The 20,193-nt window shown below is 41.4% G+C and overlaps 3 protein-coding genes across 15 annotated transcripts in view; 1 reads left to right on the forward strand and 2 right to left on the reverse strand.

Moving 5' to 3' along the window:
- LOC308396792 (clathrin coat assembly protein AP180-like) overlaps positions 1–7,686 on the reverse strand; it is a 32,437-nt gene extending 24,751 nt beyond the window's left edge. For 4 of the 11 annotated variants that reach the window (XM_080882365.1, XM_080882371.1, XM_080882364.1 and 1 more), the window contains exons 1-2: positions 6,767–7,682; positions 6,372–6,650 (exon numbers count right to left, since the gene is read on the reverse strand). In XM_080882365.1, coding sequence (XP_080738491.1) covers positions 6,372–6,501 — 130 coding nt within the window. In that variant the 5' untranslated portion in view covers positions 6,502–6,650; positions 6,767–7,682. Of the gene's footprint in view, positions 1–6,371; positions 6,651–6,766 lie in introns of all 11 variants that reach the window. The other 7 variants (XR_013971621.1, XM_080882368.1, XM_080882367.1 and 4 more) reach the window with 4 other exon arrangements.
- Positions 7,687–9,665: 1,979 nt separating this feature from the next.
- On the forward strand, positions 9,666–15,110 carry pgm3 (phosphoglucomutase 3). The gene is made up of 13 exons (XM_080882988.1): positions 9,666–9,780; positions 11,736–11,944; positions 12,046–12,230; positions 12,333–12,400; positions 12,595–12,728; positions 12,873–13,068; positions 13,151–13,308; positions 13,407–13,490; positions 13,580–13,678; positions 13,784–13,903; positions 13,988–14,110; positions 14,343–14,516; positions 14,640–15,110. The coding sequence occupies exons 2-13, from the start codon at positions 11,738–11,740 to the stop codon at positions 14,727–14,729; spliced, it is 1,638 nt and encodes a 545-aa protein (XP_080739114.1). The 5' UTR covers positions 9,666–9,780; positions 11,736–11,737; the 3' UTR covers positions 14,730–15,110.
- An 84-nt stretch (positions 15,111–15,194) lies between these two features.
- ngs (notochord granular surface) lies at positions 15,195–19,720 on the reverse strand. Of its 3 annotated transcripts, none has more exons than XM_080883219.1 (11): positions 19,454–19,720; positions 19,159–19,321; positions 18,772–18,921; positions 17,557–17,676; positions 17,356–17,451; positions 16,945–17,079; positions 16,747–16,857; positions 16,559–16,669; positions 16,343–16,467; positions 15,547–15,816; positions 15,195–15,431 (listed from the first exon to the last, which is right to left on the reverse strand). In XM_080883219.1, exons 1-11 carry the CDS (start codon positions 19,648–19,650, stop codon positions 15,338–15,340), a joined length of 1,572 nt encoding a protein of 523 aa, XP_080739345.1. In that variant the 5' UTR covers positions 19,651–19,720; the 3' UTR covers positions 15,195–15,337. The 3 variants fall into 3 exon arrangements, with proteins under 3 accessions (XP_080739345.1, XP_080739346.1, XP_080739344.1); XM_080883220.1 differs by having other exon boundaries at positions 15,195–15,426; positions 19,159–19,324; XM_080883218.1 differs by having other exon boundaries at positions 19,159–19,324.
- Between the last annotated feature and the right edge of the window lie 473 nt (positions 19,721–20,193).

Below are 20,193 nucleotides of genomic sequence, written 5' to 3' on the forward strand. Positions count from 1 at the left end.
AGATTATATAACATTATCATGTCACTGGCACAGCTACAAGTTTAGATTTCTATTAGCAGCATGAGCACAGCACTAACCAAGAGCCATTTTCTCAGATGTCCAGCTCATAATAAATATCAATTTACATACATAATCTCATCCGTTTATGGATGTTAGCTATGTTGCCATATTAGCCATATCACGGGTTGTAATCCATGCTGCCGTGTTGTGGTACCATAACCCGAAACAAACACACACTGACATACAACTGGTGTGCCTATGTGTGCATAATGAGGATTGGCTGAGCTAAATAAAGACTCTTACGGTAATCCACGAGTTCTAAGAATGAACTGCGAGGCCTCACACTGTGTATTACTCTGCAGTGTCTCAGTGTGCGTTTTCTACCCTACATCTTAGTCTGAGGAATGAGTTTTACAGTTACACAACAAAATCGTGCACCAGCCCGAATATTCTAGATAATGGTAAGCAGAACACATCTGCTTACTGTGCTACATGTGTAGATTTATAATGCTATCAATAATACTTTAGGCGGTTGTTCATTGGAAATATATAGCACATAAATTTCAGACCTAGCATATACAGCTAGCTAAACATTACAATTTCTATGGTAAATAAAAGTTAAATAAGGAGCTTTTAATGTGACCAGTATCTCATATGGGACCTCACTGCACCACTTAGCAGAATGTTTTAATCAGCTAACATTTTGGGAAACATCTAACTTGCTAACAGAAGGTACCATGGATTCCCGACCTGACCGAGTCCTTTTTTCTCTTTTTTTGTTGTTATTGTATTTCTTGTTCTTGTTTTTTTTATTGAGGACTGTACTACTCCACAATGAAGCTCAGAATTTTATGGACAATCGTGTTTTTTATCACATTTTTTACGGCATCTGTGTCCGGAGAGCGCGTGGAGGTCCGACCGCCAATTGTTTACAGCAGGGATCAGCTGTTAGCCCTCGGGGCCTCCGCTGTTCTGCCTACCGCCAAGTGAGCCAACATCCCCCAATAGGTGAGGAGGAAGAGACGCGGCATTCGGGCCGGGATTGGGCGTCGCAGTAAGGTTAGGAGGTACCGGCCAGCGATTCCATCTGTTATTATGGGGAACGTGAGATCGCTCCCCAAAAAAATGGATGAACTGGCGGCTCTAACCCAGCGTGATGTGCTTCACAGAGTCGTGGCTAACCACGCTAACTCTGGACTCACACATAAACATAGATGGTTTCCATCTGGTCCGGGCAGACATAAAAAAGAAAAGTGGTAAGAAGAGAGGAGGGGGTTTGGCTGTGTTTGTGAACGATAGATGGTGTAACTCTGGTCATTTATCTATCAAAGAGACGCTAGGCTGTAAGGACATTGAGCTGCTAGCGGTTAGCATGAGACCACACTATTTACCGCGAGAGTTTACACACGTCATTATGATAGCTGTGTATGTCCCGCCCTCTGCTAACGCTGCAGCAGCCTGTGAGATCCTGCACACTGTAACCAGCAGACTCCAAACACAGCATCCTCAGGCCCTTTTCCTGATCTCTGGGGACTTTAATCACATCTCCCCATTCTCCACTCTCCCCGCCTTCACCCAGTATGTCACCTACCACACCAGAGACAATAAAACATTGGACTTATTGTATGTTAACACCAAGGAGACATACAGCTCATCACCTCTCCCTCCCCTGGGGGGCTCAGATCACAACCTGGTTCATCTCCAGCCTGTGTATAAACCTTTAGTACACAGAGAACCAGTTGTGAAATGCACAGTTAGGAAATGGTTGGCAGAGACTGAAGAGGCCCTGAGGGACTGTTTCCATTCTACTGTATGGGACAACCTCTGCAGCCCTTTGGAGGATGACCTCAACAGCATCACAGACCGCATTACGGATTACATGAACTTCTGTGTGGACAACACCATACCCATCATAAAGGTACGGTGTTTTTCTAACAACAAGCCATGGATAAATCCTGAAATAAAGGCTCTCCTCAAGGAGAAGAAGAGTCTTCTCCGGTACCCATACCAAAGACCTCCCATCCCAAGGACCTCAGCAGCTACAGGCCGGTAGCCCTAACATCACATCTGATGAAGACCCTCGAGAGGTTGGTTCTAAACCATCTGCGCCCCCTGGTGAGGTCGTCATCTGCTGCAGTTTGCTTACCAGCCTGGCATCGGGGTGGAGGACACCATCATCTACCTCCTGCACCGAGCTCTGACTCACCTGGAGAAGCCTGAAAGCACTGTGAGGATCATGTTCTTTGATTTCTCTAGTGCTTTCAACACCATCCAGCCACGACTTCTGAGAGACAAGCTGGAGCTATCGGGAGTGGACCACCACTCTGGACTACCTCACAGAACGCCCACAGTATGTGATGTCACAGGGCTGTGTCTCTGATACGCTGGTCTGCACGCTACCACCTACAGAAGTTCTCTGACGACTCTACCATAGTCGGCCTCATCACAGGTGAGGATGACTCAGAGTACAGACAGTGGACTGGACTTTGTGGACTGGTGCCAGCAGAACCACCTGCTGATCAATGCCAGGAAAACCAAGGAGTTGGTGGTGGATTTCCGGAGATGCAGACCCACCACACTGACACCGGTGAACATCCGGGGAGTGGACATTGAGATAGTGGACTCGTATAGGTACCTGGGTGTTCACCTGAATAATAAGCTAGACTGGAGCCACGACACTGATACTCTTTACAGGAAGGGTCAGAGCAGACTCTACCTGCTGAGGCGGCTGAGGTAATTTGGAGTCCAGGGAGCGCTTTTAAAGACCTTCTATGACTCTGTGGTGGCATCTGTCATTTTTTACAGTGTTGTATGTTGGAGCAGTAGTTTATTGGCAGCTGAGAAGAAGAGGTTGGATAAACTCATTAGGAAGGCCAGCTCTGTTCTGGGATGCACCCTGGACCCAGTGCAGGTGGTGGGAGACAGAAGGACTCTGGCCAAAATAACATCTCTGATGGACAGAGTCTCCCACCCAATGCATGTAAATGTTACTGAACTGCAGAGCTCCTTCAGTGACAGACTGCTGCATCCTCGATGCATGAAGGAGCGTTTCTGCAGGTCCTTCCTCCCTGCAGCTGTCAGACTGTACAATCAGAACTGCTCCCAACAAACATAGATGTTTACATCAGCGCTGTAACTTGGCACTATTTTATCAACCGATTCACACTATAACCACGGTTTGCCTCTGATCTGTATTAAATTTTATTTAATTTAATAAAGGTACAGTACTCTGTTTTTGGTAACCATTGTCGTTGATGTAAATATGTAAAAATTGTGTATGTTTCTGTTCTGTGTCTTGTGTACTGTTTGTTTGTATATGTGTCTTTCTTGCTGCTGTTACACCCAAATTTCCCCTTGTGGGACAATTAAAGGATTATTCTATTCTATTCTACCAGTACTCTAGTGTTTATATGTGAAATACAGTGCATGGATAAAGATATTTGATGGTTAGCACAGGTTAGCATAAGTTCTCAAAACAGGGGAAAACTTTCTAGCCTTGCTTTATCTAAATACATCAAAATTAGCCAAAGCTAGTAAATTCATCTCACGCTGACAACAGGAAATTAGGAAGTTAGTGCTCCCACACCACACACTCCCTACAGCAAGTAGCTCCATTTGTTTGAGTTGGCAGAATTTTTATGCAGATGCAGACCCAAAAGGAAGTTGTGTCTCTTCCCTTTGGGTCTGCATCAAACCAGGGATCTTTCACTTATAATCCACTACACCATAAAGCCTCTTCCATGTTACTCTGCAATCTGAAAATAGCAATATTCCACTTTCAATATATACAGTGTTTCTTTAAAACACTGTTTAGAAACTTAATCTAACTAAACAGACTGTGAAGAATTAAAAAAATAGGACATTACAGTATGTTGAAGTTGTCAAATATGTAAGTTAGTATATTGTACTGTCTGCTTAAGTTAGCATGCTAATTAGCTAGCACCAGGTGACGGAATAGCAATGTTGTCTGGAGAGGATTTTTTTTTTTTTTTACAGTCTGTGATTCTTTACTCTTTTTAATCATGCTGAATGAAAGACAGTCAATGAAAAAAACATAAACTCAATGATGTCTGATGTCTTAGCAGTTTGGTTTCTTCCTGCATTTATACTTCCTCACACATGCTTTAGATGCCCCCTCCCAGAGTCACTGACAATAGGCAATACCAAGGACTGGCCCACACAGCATATAAGTGAGGTCATATCATTAATCCAGCAACCCCTTCCACTTATGAATTGCATCTTTAAATCGAGGAGATGTAAAATGTTAGTTTGTGAAGTTTATAGATGCCAGTGGGCACGTGTTCTACATCTGGAAAAAGCCAGGCTGACTCAGGTACTAAACTACTGACTGAATAATCTAAAGCTCGTATGACATAGTTCTAGATCAGGTAAGAACACTGGGACACTCTTCATAACAGCAATTTTATACCAATTTGACATTTAAAAAACGGACAATCAGTGCCTGTGGTGATGAGAAAACGCTACTCTTTCATTGACCTTGGGTGGATACATTAACTCTGTACATGCCCTCCATTGTTTCTTTCACTATGTTTGCCATAACCATGCATGACTAGACAAACCAGAAATACAAAATTCAATGCAGTGTGTCATTTAACCCCAGCACGTTTCATAATAAAATCAAACACAGACATCTAAGTCAAAAGACAAGGCGATTTTTGCTCCAAAGGAAAAGCACATAACATTTTGAGCTTTTAGTTTGTAGTTTATTCATGGGTGGAAAGGCACCTGTATGTTCTTACTAATCCATATTTACACACCTGCTTCTTCTAAGGCTACTTATTATGTTGCTGAAGACAATCAAATCAGTAATTTGTTCTCATAAAAGTGGACCATGTCACTAAAAAGGTCAGACAGTTAACTGTACTGAAAGACCAAAACAAATGTCTCAGTTTAATAGCTACACATCCATTGTGATTTCCTCTGCAGTCTAGTGATGACAGGCATGTCATTTCCACTCTTTCTTCTCAGAGTCCCCTTCTGTCATTACACTGCCCCCTGACACTATTAATCTGTTCCCTTGGCAACTGCACTGCACAACCACCGCTACACATGCATGTCAAGCATTGAATAACCCTAATAATCACCAAGCAATAACTAAAACCTGTAGTTGCATAATATATTTAATATTATTAATCAAAAACACTGAAAGCTAGCTAATTAGAAATGTTTTGATCATTAAAAATTACCCTAGTGAGCCTTTAGTTGTTTATTAGATTTTTTTGCTATGTGTGGTTCTTCATAGGTCTTCATAGTGAAAATGTGTTTTACTGTTTTGAGGTGAGGAATTTCCTCCAGCCAAGACTGCAGCAGAGGCACAGTGGCCTACATACCAGAGGTCTGTTGAACTGCCCTGTTGAATTACCCTAGAAATAGACCCAGTATAACCTATTTGATTATGGAAATAAAAGACACATGTTTATGTTATAGCTTACTAAATGAAAATATATAGAGAAATCTCTACATGTCTGCAGCAGTTTTATGTCCTTGGACAAAAAGGCTACAACACGTCCACACATGCACATGTCCAAATCAGCACCACTGAAAGCTAGAAACACTGAAACTATCACATGGAGCAGCAGAGAATGAGGAAACAATGCTCTCTGGTGTAGTCTAGCTTTTGCATTGTCACCTTTGGCTTTGTAAATTATGCAAGACAGCCATTGGCTGATTTTTAAATTATTCAGCAGGGGAGTGGATCACAAGATATAAAGTCCTAGCAGAAGACACAGGACCAGACTAGACCTGACCACACACACACACAACCTTGGAAAACACACAGGCAGACATACAAGAAAAAGAGCCAATCAAACTATCCAGAGCAGTGCCACTGCTTTGGGTTGACTCAGTGTTTGTGGTAATGATGATTTGTGGAGGTGGCTCCTGCTGTCATCTGTAGATGTGTCAATGAAGCTGTGAGGTTTGTAATTTAATTCAGCTGTGACTTTATTGGTCTTAAATGGCTCCACTCTAACCCAGTTAGTGCACAGGCTCCTGTACGCTGCACCACCTCGGTTACAGTCGGTTTCAGCATGGAGTAAAAGAAAGTGGCCTTGAAACAGCAGGGGAAGGGAAACTTATATGGGTCTGTCAATCTACCTTAAAATCATACATGTTTCTCCTTCCCAATCTCTCCTTCTTTCTCCCTGGGTGTCCACCATCTTCGCTGGACACAAAGGGTCAACAGAGGGGGTCATCACCATGGCTACTATATCCTGCAGCACACCCATTTAAGTAAACGGAACGAACAAGCCCATAATGCTGGCATGGTCTGCGTGTGTGGCTGTGTAATATGTAAGGCCTAGGACCTATAAAGCTACAGTCAGTGCAGTGAGGATGAGGGCCACACTTACATTCCAGGTGCTTTTTCTTGGGCGCCATCACTTCGTGAGTGGTGGCTTTGCAGACAGCCCGGGCCATATCCGATCCCGTTAGCTGGTACTGCGCAGCGGCAATGCGATCCGTGAGCGTTTGCCCCGACATTTTCTCCTAGTTGTTTCGACCTCCTCAGGAATTTATTTCACCACAGGACGGTGAGGGGGAGGGGGGAAAAATACGAATACAACCCAGCTTCTTCCCTGCGGTTCACTGAGATGAGTGCGTCCCTCTCCCAGATAATATAGGCCTGCGACCTTATGTGTGGGAGGGGGTGGGGGGAAAGCAGAGAAAATGAGCTGGATAAATGTTATTTTCGCAGTAAATCGTGTGGTCACGTTGTTAATATTCGCCGTTGCATGAGTAGACTTACGCAAGGTTGTGAATTCCCGGCGGCTCGTTCTGTTATAGGCTCCGAGCGTTCAGTTCAGCACCTTGGAGAGCTAAAGCCACTCGGTTATGTAACAAGCTGGCGACGAAAGCTATTTTCTCAACCCGGTGAAATTTATTCCAGCAATGGAATAGACTCGTCTAATCGTAGAACAGTGTTTCTGAAAAATAAGGTATATAAATCAGCGCTGCATAAGTCGGTCAAATGTCCCTGTTGGGGGGAACACCGGTTTTGGCTCCCTTTCCCTCCTTCGTTGTTGCATTAAAAAAAAAAGCCTTTGAATAAACGAAGAACCCGCAGTGCAAAGCAGGTCGTCAGATTGCGGCTTTTCTTTCCTCTTTGATCCGTCAGTCTCGGCTCGGAAATGCCGTTTCAGGCTGTGGTCCTTTCCTCAGATAGAAAATTGCGCACCGCTTCCCGTCGCCAACACTGCGCAGCGCAAGAGGCTCGGGAACAGGAAAAGCGAGGAGGGAATTTCCTTTTCCCCTTCCCCCTGTGGTTTGTTTATTTATTTGACCTGTCTACAAGTCCATCCAGACTCTCCTCTCGGCAGCTTCTCGGACAGCGTTGGGTGACACACGTCGCATCACCACGTCTCTTAAAGGGGTGTGGGCATGGGGGGGTCACAGTACAGAAATCGCTATCAATTTGCGCCAAAGGGTTAATACACCAGCGTCATGGTGGCATACTAGCTGCTGCATGTGGGCTGTATCCCACCGGGGCTGCTCGTAGATCACGCGGAGTGACAGATGATGAAGGTGAAACAATTCCTGCTCTAAGCAGGCTCCTTTTAAATATGTGATCGGCAGAGGTATTTTTAATCACACGTTAAACCACAAAAAACTACTGATCACAATATTTTTTTGTTTTGTATTTGGGAACATCACGTATTTTGTATTCAGAGCAGATGATATTGGGGATGTATGCCATATGGTGAGTTAGCGTATTTGCTTGTAGCTCAACTCTGCCAGAGAGCTCGATAATCACGATGCATTCTGGGTAGACCCGGCCATGTTGTTGTTCACGTAAAACCAAAGTTAGTCATTTATGCTGCTATTATGAGCCCTTGGCTTATCTGATATTGTGAATCTTGTTTATGTTCTTGTTATTTAGGCTAGGTTTTTTAATTTAATTATTAACAAGATAATTATTTTTAAAAAAAAGATGGACACCAGCCTGTAGCCAGATTTGGGCTTATCCAGGTTAACTTCAAGGTTGACCCTGGATTCACTTCTTGCCAGGCTAAATTGCCATGGTGACTTACGCTGCCGAACTAGTGATCAGTAGGTGTGAAACTACACACATACATATATTTAAATATAATATGAGTAAAAGGTTTGGACACACCTAATTATTTAATGTTTTTTCTATATTTTGATGACTATTACAGTGTAGATTTTCACTTAAAGCATATGGAATTATGCAGAAACAAAAAAGTGTGAAATAACTCAAAACATGTTTTAGATCTTCAAAATAACCACTCTTTGCTTTGATTACTGCTTTGCACACTCTTGGCATTCTCTTAATGAGCTTCATGGGGTCGTCACCTGGAATGGTTTTATATAGTTGTGAGTAGACATATACACACTTATTCAAACTATACATTTTAACGCATGTCATAAATTATGTTTATATATATCGTTTATATTCATATTTATGTCAGTATTTTTAGCTTATCTAAGTTTTATTGCACTGTGTGAAGAAGTATTGCCTTCATTTTGTTATGCTTGCATAATGACAATAAAGTCTAGACTCTTGAAACTTTTAACTCACACAGTTGACATTTTTTTCCTGCTTTCATATAGGCTAAACTTTATTAGTTCAGCAACTCTTTCCCCTTTCTTACAGGCCAAACCATTTCAAGTACACAGACATTCATAAAATGCTTTTAAAACCACACAGATGTACAGTACTTACCCACCCATAATGCTGATTTAAATGTAGAAGCTGGGTTACTAGCATTCTTTACTATAAGATCAACACAGAATGCAACATTTTCTCAACAAAACATTTGTGGGACTCAGTCAGGCAACCAGTGAGGCTTGGCTCTGTGATTCATGCAGAAAAACATTTTTTGGATCTTTGGCCCTGCAAAGACACTTTGCATAGTTTCTTTTTACTTGGTATTTTTAATGCTGCAGGTTTACATATTTCTTTTCTTTTCCAGTTTATAATTTTACATCTTATAGCACCACATACATCTTTATTAGGCAAAAGGTTTTACTTGGAATTTTAATATTGCAGTGTCATAATGCCCTTACGTTTCTACACTATAGTTACACTAAACTGTACAGTGAATCTTTCAGAATTAGAGTAATTCATACGTTAAATTGTTTTTCATGTATTTTATTATGGTACAGTGTTTCATTACAACACTTCATGTTTTGGTGCAGCAGCAAGTGGAAGGGCTTGTGGTGATGCCAGTCAGAGGGAGTCGCAGAGACTTCTGTGTGTCTGAGGTGTAAAATCCTACCCAGATTTCATTGTCGCATTTCAAAAGCTGGCTTTCCGGAAACAAAGGAATAAAGATTTTGCTTTCGCAGCTGTCCTGCAGCCTGTATCCATGAAAGAGATGTCTGATATGAAGTGTACGGGAGGTGCCCAGTCAGGGCACTATAATGCATGACGTCGGCGACGTCACGATCCAGTGCTCTGCAGAGCTCTAAATAGAACCCTCAGTTGTATCACTTCTGTATTTTAATTTTGTTTTACTTCTGTGTTGTTTTACTTTTGTTTTTGTTGTCTTTCTCATTGTGAAAATGAGCTGGGAAAAAAATACAATAATTAGGAAAATAAAATGTACCGACAGTAAAGTATAAAAAAGAAACAAACAAAAAAAACGCTCGACTCTGGCTGAGCATGCGCTGTGTATTCGCAACACGTGACGTACGCGGAAATGAAGCCACGTCTCCCGTGAGAAGGGAGAAGGAGGAACCTAGATCCAGGAAGCTTTTCACTGACTGCACTGTAGTGGAGATACTTCAGAAAACACAACAGTAAGTAAATTAAAATTAAGCGAATCTGCTGCACAGCGCAACCTTTGGTTTAAACACAACGCGTTTATTGTAGTCTCTTTGTTTATGTGGCTTGAGACGATTTTATGTAACTTATTTTACTTGCGAGAAGCACGTAACTTTCTTTGCCATTCATTTGTTGTGCTTCATTTTATTGAGCTTTATACTTTGCCCTCATTAAGTGCTGTCAGTGTTTAGTCCAGTCGCCGTGTTTTTAATCTATTAAATATGGTTAAATATGATAAACAGCATTTTAATAAAGTAAGCATTTCCAGACAAGGGCTTGGGCATGTGACCTCAAATCAAAATCACGACTAATTAAAACATTTTACCCAAATTACGATTAGCGAACCATTATTTATAGTAATAACCTTCATGGTTTGCTAGGCTTGTTTTGCAAATATGTTCAAACAGTAAAGCTGGGACACACACACACACATAACATATACAGGTGGTATTACCTTTGCTAGAGCCAAAATTGTATTTATTTATTTATCCTTTTACTAAACTGCCTTCAAGTAAACAAACAGGCATTGCTGTCAAACATGTTCATCAAATATTCCAGCCAGCAAAGAAAAACAGAATATAAACAAATAAATGAAGTACCTTAAATTAACTCATTCCAAGTATTTCTGTTTTAAAGCATTCCTCTTTTCCAATCATTTTATACACTGAAGATAAATTGCATAATTTTTAAATGCAGAAAAACTTGGAATAAACAAAACTACACTTATAAATATAAAACTTTCCAATAATCAAAAGGCTTACACACCGAAATTCCACCTTGGCTCTTTATAGAAACCCGAAACTTAATCATATCATATTCTAACACAGGAAATGCTTTTTTTTTTCTACGACAACCATTAATGAACAGTGTCTATGTAACTTAATTAACAGCGTGATAATCAGAAAACTTGAAACTTAACTAACTTTTAATTACATCAACATTAATGTTATTCCTCCAGCTTTTTGTAAAAGATATGCCAGGATACTAAACCATAATGTTAATTTTTTACAAATGCTCCAACCATTTTAACATAGTACTTAGTACATGAGTTACTTCAAGCTCGATGACATTCATACCTCTCGTTTCTACCGATTTTACAACATTGCTTTTCTGAATAAGATGTTCTTTATTACTCCAATGAATTTGGTTTTATAGTTCTGTTTAATACAGCTAAAGTGTATGCTGGATTTACTAATCTGGCAGTGCAAACTTCTGTAAAAGGAATTCTTTTTTTCTTCACAAAAAATGTGAAGAACCTTTTTAGCAAAGGTTCCCTGAAAAATGTAATTCTCTGAAACCTTCAGAGAGGCTTCAGGAACCTCCAGGGAACACTACCTGAGGAGTTACCCAGAAATTATTTTGTGAAAACTATTGTTTAGAGGGAGCACACCCTGAAGATTCCCTCTAGGACTTTCTGAAAAAGAGTCTTGAGAGAAGATGCGTAGAGTGTTTCCTACAAATTTAGTGTTTGCAATTTTCTTTTTTTTAGGAATGTTCTCTGAGGGTTTGTTTTGTAAAACCTTCATTTAACCATCATAAAACTTTCATTCAAAATTAATTTGTGAAACTTTAAAGACAAACTTCAAAGGGAACGTTCTTTAATAACAAAGACTTGTACAAAATTCTCCAAAGAACATTTTTCGAGAATTCCTTATTTAAAAACAATATCAGGGAACTTTTAGGGAACTTCAGAACTCCTCTAAATAGTCCATTGTTTGTTAAAGAGTTTATTTTAAAAATTATCTGTTAATAAACAGATAATCATTTTTTTTGATAAGTGTTATGGTATGCATCGGTAGCTTGAATCCCCTGCTTTTATTGCATAATAATAACTGTACATGTTATAATTCAAGTAAGGTTAACATGGCGAGGCTTTTAAGGAAGATCTTAACACTTTCTCTGCCACTGATGCTTTTCTGATATGTTTCAGCAATGGCCGAATTTCAAGAAATATCAAAGCTGTCCGCTTTGCACCCGAAGCCCGCAGGGCTTGTTTTGCAGTATGGTACTTCTGGCTTCAGGACCAACGCCAAACAGCTGGACCACATCATGTTCAGGATGGGTCTGTTGGCCACAGTGCGCTCCAAAAAGACCAAAGCAACCATCGGTGTCATGGTCACTGCATCGCACAACCCAGAGGTTAGAGGGATTCATAAGCGCAAATAGCTATGGTTTATTTTCATCATAAATTACAACTTCAGCCCATTCCTGTTTGTCTCATCATGTCTGTACTTGTGTAGGAAGACAACGGTGTGAAGCTCGTTGACCCAATGGGCGAGATGGTGACACAGGACTGGGAGGAGCATGCCACCCAGCTGGCCAATGCAGATCAGGAAGACTTGCTCACTGCTCTGAAGAACATTATAGAAAAGGAGGCCATTAACATGAGCCAGGAGGCTAATGTGTTTGTGGGAAAAGATACTAGGTATAATGTCTTACTACAAACAAATAAATCAAAAACTGAGCAAATATAAACCTGTGTGTATGAGTAGAATAGCTTCTTTACAGTCGTGTCCTCTGCCTGTAGGAGCAGCAGTGCCAGCCTTTCACAAGCAGTACTGGATGGAGTTTCTGCTCTTGGTGGTCACAGCAAAGGTAAGAGAAGTGGATACCTAAAAGATATTCCTGTGATTGGCTGCCCCTCAGCTGGGTTGCATTAAAATATATGCTTTGCAATGTATTAGTTTCCTTCTTTGCTTGGCTTTTTTGTTTTTGTTTTTGTTCTTTTATTGTTGGTTCTTCTTCTGGCTCCTTATCTGCCTTTTTATCCTTTCCATCTGTCCTTTCAGACTATGGTTTGGTGACCACCCCTCAGCTTCACTACATGGTCTGCTGTCAAAACACGCAGGGTAAATATGGAGAGGCCACAGTGGAAGGATACTACACTAAATTCTGCCAAGCTTTCATTCAGCTCACCAAGAATGTAAGAAGCAGAAGTGTGTCGTGTGTTATTTTGCGCTTGCATTCAGTCACTCTTTGTTTGTTTGTGTCAACGTGTTTTATGATACATTCATTCATCCAGGAACTACTCCTTTCTTTCTCTCCTCCATGGTTTTCTTTCCATTAGACGTCCAACCGTACGGATGACCAGAAGCACCTCTGCCTGGATGGCGCTAATGGCATTGGGGCTCTGAAGGTACATGAGATGGAGAGTCACCTGAAGAAAGAGCTACAAATTTCTCTTAATAATGATGGCAGCAAAGGAAGGCTGAACCACCAGTGCGGAGCCGACTATGTGAAGGTGCAGCAAAAACCCCCAACAGGTGCGCATAGGGCCAGTTAAATTACTTGAATGTACTGTAATCGTTTTAATATGCGAGACCTGTCTTGCATTCTCACATGAAGGCATTAAGATTAACCCAGGAGAGCGATGCTGTTCCTTTGATGGCGACGCCGATCGAATAGTTTATTACTACACAGACTCTGAAGGAACATTTCACCTGCTGGATGGAGACAAGATGGCTACCCTCATCAGCACTTTTCTCAAAGAGCTGCTCACACAGGTATACTCTAAAAAAAAAAAAATCATGTAAATGACATACGGGCACGCACTTACCAAGAATCGCTGTTCTTTGTATTTTTTCTCCCTTGGAATGCACAGGCTGGACTAGACTTGAAGATAGCAGTAGTGCAAACTGCTTATGCTAATGGAAGTTCAACACACTATCTGGAGAACACAATGAAGGTGACAAAAAAAATTCCACAGAGAATTCAGGTGTTTTGTTTAGTATTTATATGGAGAGGACGGTTCTCACAGATTTATTTGACAATTAGGTCTTAGTGAGGTGTACGAAGACTGGAGTGAAGCATCTTCACCATGTAGCCCAGGAGTTTGATGTCGGTGTGTACTTTGAGGCCAATGGCCACGGAACAGTGAGTACACACATATGCACACATATTTAAATGCACTGAAAATCACCTGTAAGGCTAAAAATCAGAAGTAATGTGTCATCCTGCGTTTGTTTGTGTTTGGATCAGGTGTTGTTCAGCAAGGCAGCTGAAGAGAAAATCCAGCAGCTGGCTGAGGACACAAACGTCAACGACGAGAGGAAGAAAGCAGCTCTCCTGCTGCGAAACACGATCAACGTCATCAACCAGGCACGCTCACGCTGACATCAATGTTGAACTGAGCTCATGCAGACAATGGAGCTCTGTTGTTAACGTTGATATTTTCTTTTAAAGACTGTAGGAGATGCCATTTCTGACATGCTGCTGATTGAAGCCATACTGGCCATCAAAGGAATGACTATCCAGCAGTGGGACACCATCTATACCGACCTGCCAAATAGGCAACTTAAAGTCAAGGTGCTCATATTGTATAGTTATGTATTATATCCAGGATATAAAGTGTGACTGATAGAAAGAAATACGCACTTTACATTTAATTTATTCCATAGTATGATACAGCAGTGCCGAACCAAACTAAGGAGGCTTTTATTTTTTTAGATAAACGTTTGTCTACTATAACCCTGCACATAGCCAGTTAGAGATAGTGGCTCCTGAGGGTGATCTTTTTTCTTTTTCTTTTTTTGTGTAGGTGGCGGACCGCAGGGTGATAGACACAACAGACGCAGAGAGGCGGGCGGTGACCCCAGCAGGCCTGCAGGAGGCCATCGACAATTTAGTGAAGAAATACAGACAGGCTCGCTCCTTCGTGAGGCCCTCTGGCACAGAGGATGTGGTGAGAGTATATGCAGAGGCAGACACGCAGGTGAGAAATCTATTTTCCAAGTTTTCTCTGTTATTGATTCTCAAGCCAGTGTTACTGAGGTTAAAAAATATCTGGAAGGGAAGGGTTTTGTGAATAATACTCTGGCTCTCTGTGTTGTTTCAGGAGAGTGCTGACGCCCTGGCACATGAAGTCAGCCTTGCAGTGTATCGCCTTGCTGGAGGAGTTGGGGATGAACCCAAACCATTGCATTAGAACCACAATCACACAAACACACCATATTGATCGATCAGAATTACAGAATTGCTGATCATTATTTTATTTTTTATTTTTTTAAAGTCAGGTGATACCAAATGATTTTATATTGTCCTTATTTTCTTTGTATTTCTGTCACTCTGATGATGGGGTACACATGAGGGGAATTAATAAAGGTTGGGGGAATTGTGTGTGTGTATATAAAATTTAAACAGTCAAACAGCTGGTTTTAATGTGGGTGGTCATTTCACTTGGTCCCAGATATTTGTGAACAGTTATTTTAAATAATTCCCTTAATTTTCATTAAATCATGTAAGTTTACATAATGACTGTTGAATCGGCTTTGCTGCTATTATTTGAATTAAATAATGGAAAAAAGGAGAGTGGGTTTTTTTTTAATTACAGTGAAGTAACACTGATAGAATTCTATGATTGAATTGACAACCACAACTATTTTTGCTTGCTGTTTATTTTTCTTACTTTCAGTGACATGCTCATGTCACACAGGAGGGTTAGATAAGCAGAGGCTGAGAGCGAGTTAGGACCAGGCAGAGCGGAGTGATGACGGCACACCAGATGTACTCAAAAAGAATCACAGAGCTGGGGGTTTATTCTTCATCTGTGTCATCGGCTGCTCCGGAAATGACGATGGTGCACTCCTGTGTGTCACTTTCGTAAATGTCCTCATCTGTCTTAACTGTTCTGAGAAAGGGGAGATCAGACAGAATAATATGATTACTGTGTAGTCACTAGAGATCTGGCTGAAAATGTTACAGGTTTTATGTGTCATGCATTCCGTGCCAAAGTCATCCTCTACCTGATGAGGACCGTCTTTCTCTTGGACATCACTGTTGCCTGCTTCTCTAAGTTACCATCAGCCTGGATGTCTGATGAGGCTGCTGCTATTCGGCCAGCACCTGCAGCTCTCTCAGTGCTGTTACCGCTTGTATCACTCAAAGATCCACCCAGCTTTGAAGGTGCTGAGAGAGCACATTTGCTATCACTGGAAGGAAGTTGCAAGCCTCCAGTCAAGGAAAGGTTTTGGACCATGGTGCCCAATCGGCTGTCTTCCCCCTCAATCAGTTTTCTAACACACAAACATACGAAAAAAGAAAGGAAAACTGATGACAATTTGAACCAAAGTTTTACCGGTTTACATCCATCTGATCTGTTGCCCGATTTTCTTTCCACATCTTGTGTAATTTTGCATACCTCCACCTTTTCTTCCTGTTTTCCTTCTTGACAGCCACCCTTCCACTAAGGCCATTTCTAATGAGGCTTCATTTATCAGTTGTAAATGAATGATTAATAGCTCAGTGTTAAGTGGTTTACCAAATAAGGACAGGTACAAGAACTGGACTGAAAATTAGTGAAAAAGGGTGGCAATGTCCAAAGAAAAACATTGAAAACCTTCACAAAGCCTTGAGGAAATTAGAAGGGAAATCTGTTTCTTTGGAAGCAAACTGTAAAGAAAAAAAGGAGTGTCTCAAGACTTTTGCATAATACTATTTATTTTCTACTTGATGTAAAAGCCACACACCCACATCTGTGTGTGTGCACATTAACAGTTTAAGTGTTCTAAGTGCTTAAAACCTATTGTAATGCTTGTTCACCTGTAGGTGGCGATCTCAATCTCCAGAGCCATCTTGACATTCAGGAGGTTCTGATATTCTCGCAGCAGCAGAGCAGTCTTTTCCTTGCTCACCTTCAAATGCACTTTAATTCCCTCAATGTGCTCCTGTTGAAATTACATCAGAGGTGTATGTTTTTTGTTGTGATCAGGCCATAGGATGACAAAAAATATCTCTATAAGTCAGTCAGTTAGTTACCTCTAAGCCCTTCTCTTCATTCTTATATTTCTCCAATCTGTGACGGATCTCGGCCTCCAAATACTCATTCCTTGTCTTCAGTACCTCCAGTTCATGTTCTTTGTCTAGGATCTAATTGTGCATATGTACACTGAGTATCCAGAAAAGTTGCAGAATGAACCACAAGAAGAACAGAAAGTAACACTCACATTCTTCCTATAGGCAGCAATTTCCTCTCTCATACTTCGGACTTTTTGAATATGTTCACTGGAGGTGTTATCAAGATCCTGAAACTTGGTTCTATACCAGGTCTCCATTTCCTGGACAACACAGAATGAGATGCAAAGAGATCTAGAGACTAATTCTCCAGAGTCGGGGCATACTTCAGCTTCATCAATGCCACTTACCTCCAGGTTTTTGGCAGCAATGCTGTCGTACTGAGACTGAATCTGTTTTAGGGCAGGGGAAAGGTCTGGGAGGCCAAACATGAAGTCAGATTCAGAGGATGCTGAAGAGATGTGCAGGATCAACTCCTCAATTTCCTTTCAGTAGAACAAAAACAAACACGGGTGGGGGACAGTTAAATGAGCTAGGAACATTTTCAAATCTACCACTCTGCCCCACAGATAAATCAGAACTTGTCTGTTTGACTTCCTCTGAAGTTTTCACACCAAATAGATAACTGCAATATTTATGGTCTTACTCACTCTGTCCATCAACACGAGCTGGATTTGACAATAACCAGCAAATTTACAGCCCGTTAAACCACTGATGGGGAATATGAATGACATGCCAACCACGAGGCAGCTATGTGTTACCTCTTTGTGAACTCTCTGCAGGAAGGAGAGTTGAACCTCCAGATTTTCCAGCTGCCTCTCCAGCGCAATCCGGGCTGAGGTTGCTTCGTCCACATTCTGAGAAGAACAGAAACAACAGGGATATAAATGTAATTTATTTTCACAAGCAGCTGCTAAGTGTCTTTATTCAAAGTTACAAATTGACTTTTCATTGTGTCATACCGGGCGTAGAGCCTCAATCTCATACTCTGACTTCTTCCTGGTCTCCAGGGCTTCATTATATCTTGCCTTCAGCGTGTCCAACTGGCCCAACATTGCCGCCTTGGCTGCCAAAGACAGATCCTGTACAGGCCACAGATACAACTGTCAAACTCCTGTAGAATCAAAAAACAGTGCTACCCCTCTGCGCTAGCGCTACCCAATGTGGGAAAAGAGGTAAAGGAAGAAAACAGGACACAGTTGCAAACCATTTGACAATACACAAAAAAACAAGAACATGAAAAAGAACCGCATCATTTATGTGCAACAAAATATTACAAATACACGCACACACATAAAATTTTAACACTTTGGCCAGCTTATCCCAGCAGGGTACTTATTTTCCACACCAGAGTTTCTGCAAAAAGAAAAAAAAAACAAAGAAAAAAGAGAGACTGTGGAATCATGACAGCACAAGAACAAGCTCTAAGTACAAGATTGATAGAGGCTGGTGGGTTTTTTTTGTTTGTTTGTTTGTTTTTGTTTTTTGCCTGTCCCGTTTGGTTCTTTAGCCATCAGAATTGTTGTCTGAAGGCCTTGCCGTATTGGTCCATTTGATCGACCTCTGCTATTATTATTTATTTTATTTTCAGTTGTTACAGACGGGATAGACATGGCTGGGGGACAGGAAAGGGAGAAAGAAAAGGAGAGAGGGGGAGGGAAAGAAAAACAGAGGGGAAGAGGGACAGTAAGAAGGGGCACTTATAAAGAAACAATCTCCTGGATCACCTGTTGAGAGAGAAAAAAAGAGAGCAACATAATAAACACAACACCATCGCAATAATGTAGCTTAGTGTAAATAACAGTAAATACTAAATATTGAATGTTGTAGTGCAGCACGCAGAACCGGCAGCGCACAATGTCCTTTGAGGTAGCAGTCAACAAAGGTGTAGTTTGTGTCTGTGAGCAGTGAACACCCGTGTGTGCACCTGTGCGTACACCTGTGTGGATGAGCGTGCTTGTATTCAAAAGGTTTGCCCATGTAACAATCTGCTAGAGGGTGTGGGGAGCCATAGCCCCGTCCCCCAGGACGACAACAACACTCCATCAATATTTTACTGCTGAGGGGTAAGAACTGAACAAATAAGGGAGTGAAATAATGCAGTGGTGACTACAATAAGGACCCACACCAGCTCTCTCAGTTTGCCACTTAAAAAGTCACTTGACTCTCTCTCTCACCCTTTGCTCTCTCATTTTCTCTGCGTCCCTGTTCACTTCCTTCAGCTGAGACTCGTAGAGTTTCCTAAGCCCAGATGATCTGTCATAGCTGCTTCTCAGGGCCTCAATCTCAGCCTCCAGCTGCTTGTTTTTTGACTCCAGTGTTCTCACCTAAAGCAAGGAGCATGAGAAACAGGTTAAAAGTAAAAAAAACCCAAAAAACCCCCCAAAATGTACAATGTGCTACCATTTCATCTTAAAAGGTTATGAAGCACTATGTGTAATATTAACTTTTATGTTCTTGTTCATTTCTGAATAAGAAAAACAGACAACAGAGCAGACCTGTGTGTATGTGTTTCAGGTTTTATTATAAACACAGAAGCAGAATATGGTTGGACTGCAGATTACTTTTTCGATATACACTGTCAGACGGTCATTGAGGATGACCATCTCCTGCCTTTCGTGGGTACGAGTCAGCATAAAGGCCCGGTTCTCCTCTGCAGCCACATCCAGGTCCAGTTCCAGCTCACCATCCTTAGACACACCAAAGCACAGAGCTCCCATACTTGTACTGCTTTAGGAAAGGAAGAGAAAACTTTTTTCTGATTGATGTTAGTATTTTTTGTTTCACACTTCTTTAAAAAGACAAATCTGAACACAACTAACATAAATAACCAATAAATACATTTTACACGTTACCCACCTGGTCAGTCGAGCCTTGTTACTGAGGGCCATGCGCCCCCTTGTCTCACCACTCCGGGTGAAGCTTGCTGACCGATGCCGGGTCTCCTTCCGGGTGGGAGATGGACTGGAAGCCCGCAGCTGGCAGGCAGAGCTGGCTGCCAAAGTGCCCTCGAAATGACGGCGGTATGAAGACATCCTCTCTGGACTGCGGCTCATCCTGGCAGACTTCACTTATGGAGCTGAACACTGGAAACCGGACGCTTACTTTGTCTCACAGTCTGTGCTGGGGTCTTATATTCTCCTCAGCCCTTCCCTCAGCACCTAAAGAGGAATGTAGAACCTCCCCAACCAAAGGGTCCATGTCCCTACAAATATCTGTCAAGCTTACGCCAAATAATTTATTAGACCTATGGACTGCTGAAAGAATATTACTGACAATAATGACAGAATTTTCTGCTGAACTACTTTTAAAGCCTCCTTTAAAGCAACGTGTATATGCAGTGCACTGAAATCTGAATTTAGAGCCCATATTATTCTCAGCAATATACCAGTCACACATTTTGGTGGATAAAAACTTCCAGACAGAAGGACAGACTTACGACGACTGACATGTGTTTCTTACTTACTCACTGTTTCTTAGTGTTGTCTTGTGTCTGGTGATTTTTGTTTTACTTGTACAGTGCAATGTTAATAGAATCAGGCTAGCTTGAATATAAAATATCAAAATGTTACTGCATCATGTTACTGTATTACTGTAAA

Source organism: Rhamphochromis sp. 'chilingali' (genome assembly GCF_963969265.1).
Source record: "Rhamphochromis sp. 'chilingali' genome assembly, chromosome: 5".
NCBI lineage: Eukaryota > Metazoa > Chordata > Actinopteri > Cichliformes > Cichlidae > Rhamphochromis > Rhamphochromis sp. 'chilingali'.